General features: G+C 45.4%; 1 protein-coding gene across 1 annotated transcript; it reads right to left on the bottom strand.

Annotated features, from left to right (window-relative positions):
* Positions 1-2,278: 2,278 nt before the first annotated feature.
* GPR15 (G protein-coupled receptor 15) lies at positions 2,279-3,416 on the bottom strand. The gene has a single exon (XM_054974748.1). The coding sequence runs from the start codon at positions 3,414-3,416 to the stop codon at positions 2,337-2,339; it is 1,080 nt and encodes a 359-aa protein (XP_054830723.1). The 3' UTR covers positions 2,279-2,336.
* Between the last annotated feature and the right edge of the window lie 5,888 nt (positions 3,417-9,304).

Raw genomic sequence — 9,304 nt, forward strand, 5'->3', positions numbered from 1 at the left:
CAATGCTCCCCCTCCCTATGCTCTGCCCTCAGAAGCTCCCAGGGGTTGCTGGTGCAGGGCTGGCTTGTAACGCTGCGGGAGCCACCCAGCCTGGCTTTCTCCATGGCCATTTTAGCTTCCCAATCTGCTTCTGGTTCACACTAACGTTTCTTTTCACTGTGGTGCCTATAGGTTCAGTGACTCCTGCTGGTGTGATTCCCAGCACACCCTTGCTTGTTGAGCCTTGGACAAAATCAAAAGGGTCTTGAACGGAAGAGAAATGAATAGAAAGGGTTTGCAATGTTCCTTGTTAACTGGCCGATTAGCAAAGCTTTGGACTCATCCTGGCCAGAAGCCTTACCAATTTAGTTTCTTTGAATCAGCCATAGATACAGACTTTCTTATGCCTCAGGGCTTGGCAACTTCCCATTATGGCCACACATGGAGGAGACTCTACCTTTTCTTTGAAAACTGAAGCCAAACAGTACCTACTTCCCAAAGCACAGAGAAAATCCTGCTCCGCAGGGTAGGCATTTTGTTACTGGTCATGCAACCCCCCCCTCCCCTGCCCCCGGTCCTCGTCCATTTTGTGTTGAATGACAGCGGTTGATGTGTCTGGTAGGAGAAAAATAATTTTTTAAAAATTGCTGTTGGTTGATAGTGTGATATCACTTTCAGGAAAAAGCTGGAAGTGATCATTCTAGGGATCACCAGACAAACACCATGTTTTTGTTGTAGAGTTTCTGATGATTTCTAAAGAGGTATGATTTTACTTCTGGGTTTTTCTTGGATGTGATAACACACTGTCACTGGCAATGTCCCAGATCCCCACCCATCCCTCAGGGCCAAGCTACACATGACGAATGACACTTGAACGGCAAGTGTATTTCTCCCTGTTCACTTGCCCTCCACTCAATCCACTTGCCGTTCAAGTGTCATTCGTCATGTGTAGCTTGGCCCTCATTCTCCTGCTGATTGCTAGGCCATGCCTGGAAACCCAGTACACTACCCTTTCTCATGTTTCCAAAAGTGCCCATGGTAGGCTTACAACAAGTCTCCCAGTACATTGTGAGTGGGTTAAAAACAAATCCAGTATATTTTCAGAAACAATATCCTAACACAAAATTTCAGTGGCATTTTGTTCTGAAGGTACAAACTCTGAGAATAAATTCACAGACATTAGCGTATTTATCAAAGGTTTTAATTCAAGGCAAACACATTGATAATCTGTATTCAGTTCCCCAAAATTTTTAAAAATTCTAGCTAGAAACACCCCAAATGTTCCAAGTTGACTTCCCAAGGTAATTTACAGTTTGATCCCATGTAGCTTGATCAGTGGGTTTAGGTTGGAGAAACTCTGCAATAAGTTTGCATGGTTAGAATTTTAAAGAACTGTTCATTTTTTAGAAATGAGCCTGTGAGCGATAGACCATTGGTTTATTATAATTCTTGTTCTAGGTGTAAGTTTTGTTTCTTCCATAAAAATACTAGAAGCGCAACACTTAAAATGAATGGTAACTTGTAAACTAATTTTATTCTCAAAATCAGACAACAGCCAATCTCCTTCTGAGTAATGTGCAAGACCAAAAGAAGCATCTACTACTGACAAATCCCCCAGCATTTACTCTGAAGTCTATAGATTTTGCTTTCTCTGGATCCCTTTCTTAAAAATAATGCTTAGCTGTTCTTTTACATTTGAATGTCTAGTCATTCACTTTCTATGATTGTTACACACTTGAAAATAAGATGCACAAATACGAATCACTACTGAAACACTTATAGAGACTCTGTTTTATTTTATGTTGTGCATTTTTACTTGTAAGAGACCTTCCAGAAACTATACTAATGTTATTCGAACAGAAACAGCATTTATATTTTTTGACTGTTTTAATGTGGAATAAAGAATAGCAAACACAAGTCTAAAGAAGACAAGGAGTGGAGTTTGCAAGGTTCATATATTCAGTATTACAACAAGAACTGGAAAAGACAAGGAGTTTATCAAACAATGCATTTTGAACTAATCTCTATGGTAATAAGCATTAACAAGTTTTCATTGCAAGCTCTTGATGAGATTAAAAGGAGGTCTGATTCAGCTGTAGTTTGCAATAATTTCTGAGGCATACCTATGATCTTCTTATTAGTTTTTAAGCTGCCTTCAGGAACCCATCGTTATTTTAATTACAGCATATATGCCAATAAAATCTCATATATAGCTATATAATTAAAGGTATGAAACATGACAAAAGTACTATGATATTATGGCTATTTATTCAGCTTTGCACATTCTGTTCTTCCACCCCCCATCATTTTTTACTCCCTTCTGTCTTGATGTAGATCCTTCAGAATTAATGGTCTCCTCAGAGCGAAAGTGACCGTCTTCTCCTCCTAGAAACATCTTCTCCATGAACAGTCAAAGAGTAGCTGAGGCACGTGTCCATGGTGTCAGAACTAGTGCCAGGGCTGTGGGCCTTCAGGCATGGAAGCATGCATTGCAACATGGCCGTACGGATGTAGCCATCAAAAAAGAAGTAAATGAAAGGGTTGGTGCAGCTGTTGGCAAATGCAAAGGGGCCACTCAGTTCCATACCCAAGTAGGCAACTTCGTAGGTAAGGCAGAAAGGCGGCTTGAGTTCCTGAATGCCAGACACCACAGACAGAAATTTAAAAATGTTGAAAGGGGCCCATGAGAAAACAAAGGCAATTACCACAATGAAGACAATTTTGATGGATTTCTTCAGCTTTTTGTTATGTTTTCCAGCTTTTTTATAATGCATGCAGAGTTTCCTGGTGATGGAGCAGTAAAACAGCAAGATGCTCAACAGTGGGAAAAAGAAAGCCGAAATTAGCAGAAACAGTGACCCAATCCGATTAGTGGATGTGACTTTCTTGTCTTTGCAGTATGTGTTGCCATCGTTTTCCTCCAGTTCTCTGGAAAGAAGGGTAGGCAACCCTAGCAGGCACGACAGAATCCAGACACAGATGCAAAGGATGATAGAATAGAGCTTTGTTCTGATCCTCCTGGCCACTGATGGATGTATGATGGCCAGATACCGATCAGCACTCATGCAGGTGAGAAGGAAAATACTGCAATACATGTTGACAGAGATGATGTAGGAACTACCTTTGCAGATGAATGAGCCTGATCTCCAAATCCCGGAGGACATCTCCTTGTCTACCCAAAAGGGCAATGTAATAAGGAAAACGAAATCAGAGGCTGCCAAATTGACAATGAAGATGTCAATCAACCTCTGGGCACGTCGCTTGATAATCAGGGCACACATCAGAAGGCCATTGCCCACAATGCCCACCAAGAACACAGTGGCATATAGCACAGGCAGGAAAATACCTTTGTAAGGCAATTGCACCCCTGGGCAGTAGTCATCAGGAGCCTCTGTGCTAATAAAATCATCATAATAGCTGACAGTTGATCCTTCCATCCCAGAAGCGAGTGATGTCTATGAAGGAGCCTTCTGTGTTGTTACGTATTCTCAGTGCTACAGGCAACTGTTCTGTTTTCTCCCCCTTTTGACTTCTTTAAAGATAGCAAGAAAACCCTTTAATGTAGAAACCACAAAGTGACCTCTAATTAGTAATGTAAATGCCTTATCCAAAATGGGAGGACTTGATTGGATTTAACCAATCAGCTTCTTTTTTTAAAAAAAATGCTTTATCTCTCTGATTTGTATCTTCCTGTTATATATGACATTAAAATAAGATTGGGGTTGGGGGTGGTTTCCTTGAACTTTGGGAGATGGTTTCTTTGTAAATGAAATATATTAAATGAGGAGGTTTTGAGGTTACAGATAGTTAGTAGAAATCAGGAAGTAGTAAATTCAGTTTCTTCTGAGGGGTTAGGATCATTTAAATAACCGTTCACCTGTCCTGTATATTGTTCTAAAACTGGCTTTTGTTTCTTGCTTCGACATCTTGCAATTGGCATTTTTTAGTTACTGTTTTCTTTTAAATGTCTAATACAAGACAGTTTTGTCTTATGCTTTCTCACCTTTAATAGCAACAAAATTTTATGCTCTGTATATACAGTTGTGGCAGTGAACTTAGCCTTTATTAGTACTTTTTGTTCTTTATTGCTCTTATAGTAGCATCTTGCTTTTGAATTTTCTTGGAAGTGTTTAAACGCCCTATTTCTCCTATCCTCATTTGCTTGCTTGTACTAACCTTGCTGCTAGACATCTGAACCTTTCCCCTAAATACAATCTGACAGAATTTTTATTTTATTGAAGTGTTCAGCAATAATTCTAGGGGAAGCTGAAGGCAGTAGGAAAAGAGGAAGACCCAAAATGAGATGGATTGACTTAATAAAGGAAGCCGTGGTCTTCCATTTGCAAGAGTGGAGCAAGGCTGTAGAGGCTTACAACCCTAGTTGGAAGCAACTTGATAGAACATAACACACACATTTCCATAATAGGCTACACTGTTTTCTCGTGATAACAGTTCAACATTTCATTTGACACCAAAGATACATGGGATTTTTTTCTGTTCCTGTTCCAGAAAAATGGTGGCAAGAGTACACAAGCATATTCCAACATCTCCCCTTGACAGGGTCTCAGTATGAGAGAATGGAAGATTTGTGTTCACTCACTGTGAAGCTTCCTTTCTCCGTGGTCCAGGAGTGGGTCAGTCAGACTCGTGGGAAGTAGCTCCTCCTCTGGTGCAGGGTCGGATTGGCTTTGCAATTCCATGTAGGAGGGGCTCTTCCCTGGACCTCCAGTTCTTTTCCAAGCCCATTATCTCCATGCAGTACACCACAGAAGCCACCTTCCATCTTGTAACCTGCTCATAACATACTGATAACATGTATAAACTTGACAAAAACTTCCTGACCAAACTATCCAACTACATCCGTTAGGATACCCCCTCCCAATCTAACAACTACTGGGTGGGTATTGACTGACCCACTCCTGGACCACGGAGAAAGGAAGCTTCACGGTGAGTGAACACAAATCTTCCATTCTCCCATTGGTCCAGGAGTGGGTCAGTCAGACTCGTGGGACATATGTCCAGCAGTGAACTACCGGGTGGGTAATTTCCTACTCTAGGCCTCCAGGACGTGCTGTAGCACTCTCCTCCCAAAGGCCGCTTCCGCGGAGGCCAGCTGATCTACCTTGTAGTGTTTGGTGAAAGTGTGCACCGATTTCCAGGTAGCCGCCTTGCATATCTTTTCCAGTGTTGGAAAAGCCCTATATGCCGCTGACGCAGCAGTCCCCCTTACTGAATGGGCAGTAATCCCCTCAGGAGGGGACCTTTTACTTGTCCTATAGGCCAGAACAATACAGTCCCGAATCCATCTACTCAGGGTTGCAGTCGACACTTGTTCCCCTAAAGAACTCTTCCTAAAGGAGACGAACAATTTCTCCACCTTACGGCTAGTCTTAGTCCTGTCAATGTAATAGCTCAGGGCCCTCCGAACATCCAATTTATGCCACTCCCTCTCCTTGCTATGAGTAGGATTTGGACAAAAAGAAGGCAACACTATGTCCTCACCCCTGTGGAACTCGGAGTTCACCTTTGGAATAAAAGTCGGATCGGGCCTCAGGACTACCCTGTCAGCATGGAAAATACAAAGTTCCCTATTCACAGACAGTGCCCGTATCTCCGATACCCTTCTAGCGGACGTTAGTCCCACTAGAAAAATGGTCTTTAGAGTGAGCTCTCTAAGGGGACAGAGCGCCATGGGCTCAAACGGTTCCTTCGTAAGTGCAGAAAGCACCACATTCAGATTCCAGGTAGGGAACCTATGTACTTGTGGAGGATTTAAGAGCATAGTTCCCCGTATAAAACGTCTTATGTGAGGGTGTTTATTGAGGGAGCCCCCTTTCCTAGATCCCCTCACAGCTGAGATGGCTGCCAGTTGTCTCTTTAGGGTACTAGTGCTTAGTCCCTTATCCAACCCCTCTTGTAAGAAAAGCAAAATGTCCTTGATGGACGCAGTCAGAGCAGTACGTTTCCGTTCCATGCACCAACTGGAGAACACCTGCCAAGTCCTGTCATAGCTCTTGTTAGTTGAGTCCTTCCTGGAGGCCAACATGGTCTGTATCACCTCCTCGGCGTAGCCACACCTCTTCAGTTGGTCGAACTCAACCGCCAAGCTGTCAGTCTTAATGACGCCGGGTCTGGGTGTAGTATATCTCCTTGTTTCAGCAGGTCCGACCTGTGGGGCAGTTCCCATGGGTCTGTTGTCGATAGTCTCATGACCTCTTGAAACCACGGTCTCCGTGGCCAATAAGGGGCCACCAAGATCACCTCCGCCTCTTGTTCCACGATCTTCTGTACCACTCTGCTGAGAATGCTGACCGGTGGAAAAGCATAAAGCAGGGCACGAGGCCAGTCCTCGCTTAAGGCATCGGTTCCGATGGCTGCCTTTTCCTCCCACCTGGCGAAGAACTTTGTGACCTGCCTGTTTGATGCCGTCGCGAATAGATCCACTTCCGGCGTCCCCCATCTCCAGCATATCTGTCTGAATACTTGATCGTGCAGTCTCCACTCTGCTTGGTCCACTGAATGTCGGCTCAGCCAGTCTGCCACTATGTTCTGTTTCCCCGCTAGATGCACTGCCTTTATGGACAGGAGACGTGACTCCACCCATTGGAAAATCTCCTCTGTCTCTCTGCTCAATCTTGGAGACCTGGTCCCTCCTTGCCTGTTTATGTAGGCCTTTGCCGTCATGTTGTCCGTTCTTATCAGCACATGTTGATGTAGCAGATCCTCCTGCAACTCCCATAGTCCGTACTTGATGGCTCTCAGCTCTAACAAGTTTATGCTTTGGTTCCTTTCTTCCTTTGTCCAGGTACCCTGGCACATCCTGCCTGTCATATAAGCGCCCCATCCCGACAGACTCGCATCTGTAGTCACGATGGATCTCTTTGGTTCTCTGAGCGGCACGCCGTCGCTGAATCTGGCAGGCTCCGTCCACCAATTCAGCTCCACCCTGAGGGACTCTGTTATCGTCACCCACTTCCTTTGTTTGTGAGTTATGACTTTCTGGAACGGACGTAGAAAGGTTTGGAGCGGGCGAGTGTGGAAGCGAGACCAGCTCACAATGTCCTGGCATGACACCATCATGCCGAGCAGTTTCGCTAGAAACATGACTTCCACTTTCTTTCTGCTTTGTATCGCCTTTACCATCGTGGAAATCTTTTGTTGTCTCTCTCCGGACAAGAAGGCTCTGTCCCTTGTTGTATCTATGAACACTCCCAGGTGATTGATTCTTTGTGTAGGGATGATGCAACTTTTCTTCCAGTTGACCACAAACCCATGCTCCTGAAGGCACCGGGTCGTTTCCTGTGTCGCTGTCCTTCCCGCAGGTAATGAGGGAGCCTTTATCAGCAGGTCGTCCAGGTATGGAGACAGGGCAATCCCTTGGACCCGGAGCACTGCTACCAATGTCACCAACACCTTGGTGAACACCCTCGGTGAAGACTTCAACCCGAACGGTAGCGCCCTGTATTGGTAATGGTCTCCATTGTATGCAAATCTGAGGTATTTGCGGTGAGACTGTCGTATCGGTATGTGAAGGTATGCCTCTGAAAGATCGATCGAGGTCAGGAAGTCCTCCTTCCGGATAGCTCCTACTGTTGTCTTCAGGGTTTCCATCTTGAACTTGCGGCGCTTTATGTACCGGTTGAGCCATCGTAAGTCCAGTATAGCTCTTACCTCTCCGTTTTTCTTTGGTACGATAAAGAATACCGAATAGACACCCCGATTCTGTAGGTGTTTCGGGACTGGCTCTATTGCTCTTATCTCTACTAGATGTCGAATGGCTCCGAGAATCTTGAGATGTTTCGATTCCATTTGATGTCTCGGTAGAGTAAGTAGTCTCGAGGGCGGTTGTCTTTCGAACTCCAAGGTGTACCCCTTGGATACTGTTTCCAGTACCCACTTGTCTGATATTGATCTTGTCCATTGAACTGCAAAGTGTTGCAATCTTCCCCCAATTGGGATGGACTCTGTCCCCTCCAGATAGTCATGCCTGATTTCCTTTCTTCTGGCCCTTTGACTGTTGGCTCTGTCTTCTGAAACCGAAGTGTTTGTTATCACTCCTTGGTTTTGTTTGCCACCGGCCTTTGAATGTTCTGTCACCACTGGATCGAAAGGAACGCTTGGGGTCTCGAAAAGCCTGCTTGCTCTTGCCCTTGAAATCGCGTTTCTTGGAGGGCAGGACCTTTTTCTTCTCAGTGTCTTCCACTAGAAATTTATCCAGTGCCTCTCCAAACAACTTAGTCCCAGAGAAGGGTATCGCCGCCACTTTGTTGCGTGCCGGTGGGTCCACGTCCCAGTTCCTGAGCCACGTGTTGCGTCTTGCTGTCACGTTGAAGCCCATGGCCCTCGAGGTCATCTGGAAAGAGTCCATTGAGGAATCTGCCATGAAGGCCGTGGACAGTGCTAATTTCTTGACCACGTTCCTGAATTTCCGTGGTATCTCCTTGCCTGCATCCGCTAGTTCTGACGCCCAAGTGAACGCTGCTCTGGCAAACAGTGAACCCGTGGCGGAGGCTCTCAATGATGCTGCAGACGCCTCGAAGTTCCTGCGTAGTGCCTGCTCAATCTTTTTATCGGATGGATCTTTAGGCATGCCCTCTGCATCCATAGGTAGTACTGATGTGGTGGCCAGGCTGGAGATCGGGTCGTCCACTGCAGGTAACTTGATCTTTCTTGTTGCATCTGGTCCCAGTCTATAGAATTTATTGAACACTGACTGTAAGGCCTTTGGTTTAGCTGGGTTATCCCACTCTGCCTTAAGGATGCTGTGAAACATAGCTGGCAATGGCACTCCCGTCTGCGGCTGTCCTACTTTGGGGAGAACCTTTTCACTGCCCTGTGGGTAGGATTGGTCCGTATCCTCTTTCCCCACTTCCTTCTGGGTGATTTCCAGCGTCCTCAGGACCTTTGGCAATAATCTAGAGTATAGATCCTGTGGGAACAGCCTGAGCTGTGTAGAGGTCATAGGGTCTTCCTCTTCCTCTGATAGTTCTTCTTCGGAGTTTGTTTCTAGACCCGATGCTTCAGAGCCTGAATCAATGTCTCCAGACTGGCTGGATGATTCCTCTGTCCATTCCTTCTCCTTCCTCCTCCTCTTGGACCTGTGAAGGGAAGCGGGCTTCGCATGTCTCTTGCCCTTGTGGGAAAGGTGCCTCTGGCTCCCTTTAGATGACTCTGAGCCGTGCTGAGCCCTGAACTCCTGCACTACTGCTCTGAGTTCCTTTCTCATTTCACCCCTCATCCAGGTTAGCATACTTGCTTTCATCTCCTGGTCTTTCAGATCCATATTGCTCTCCTGGTTCATTCCACTGGGACCTTGCTCTGAGTG

This window comes from Eublepharis macularius, chromosome 3, assembly GCF_028583425.1.
Source record: "Eublepharis macularius isolate TG4126 chromosome 3, MPM_Emac_v1.0, whole genome shotgun sequence".
Lineage (NCBI taxonomy): Eukaryota > Metazoa > Chordata > Lepidosauria > Squamata > Eublepharidae > Eublepharis > Eublepharis macularius.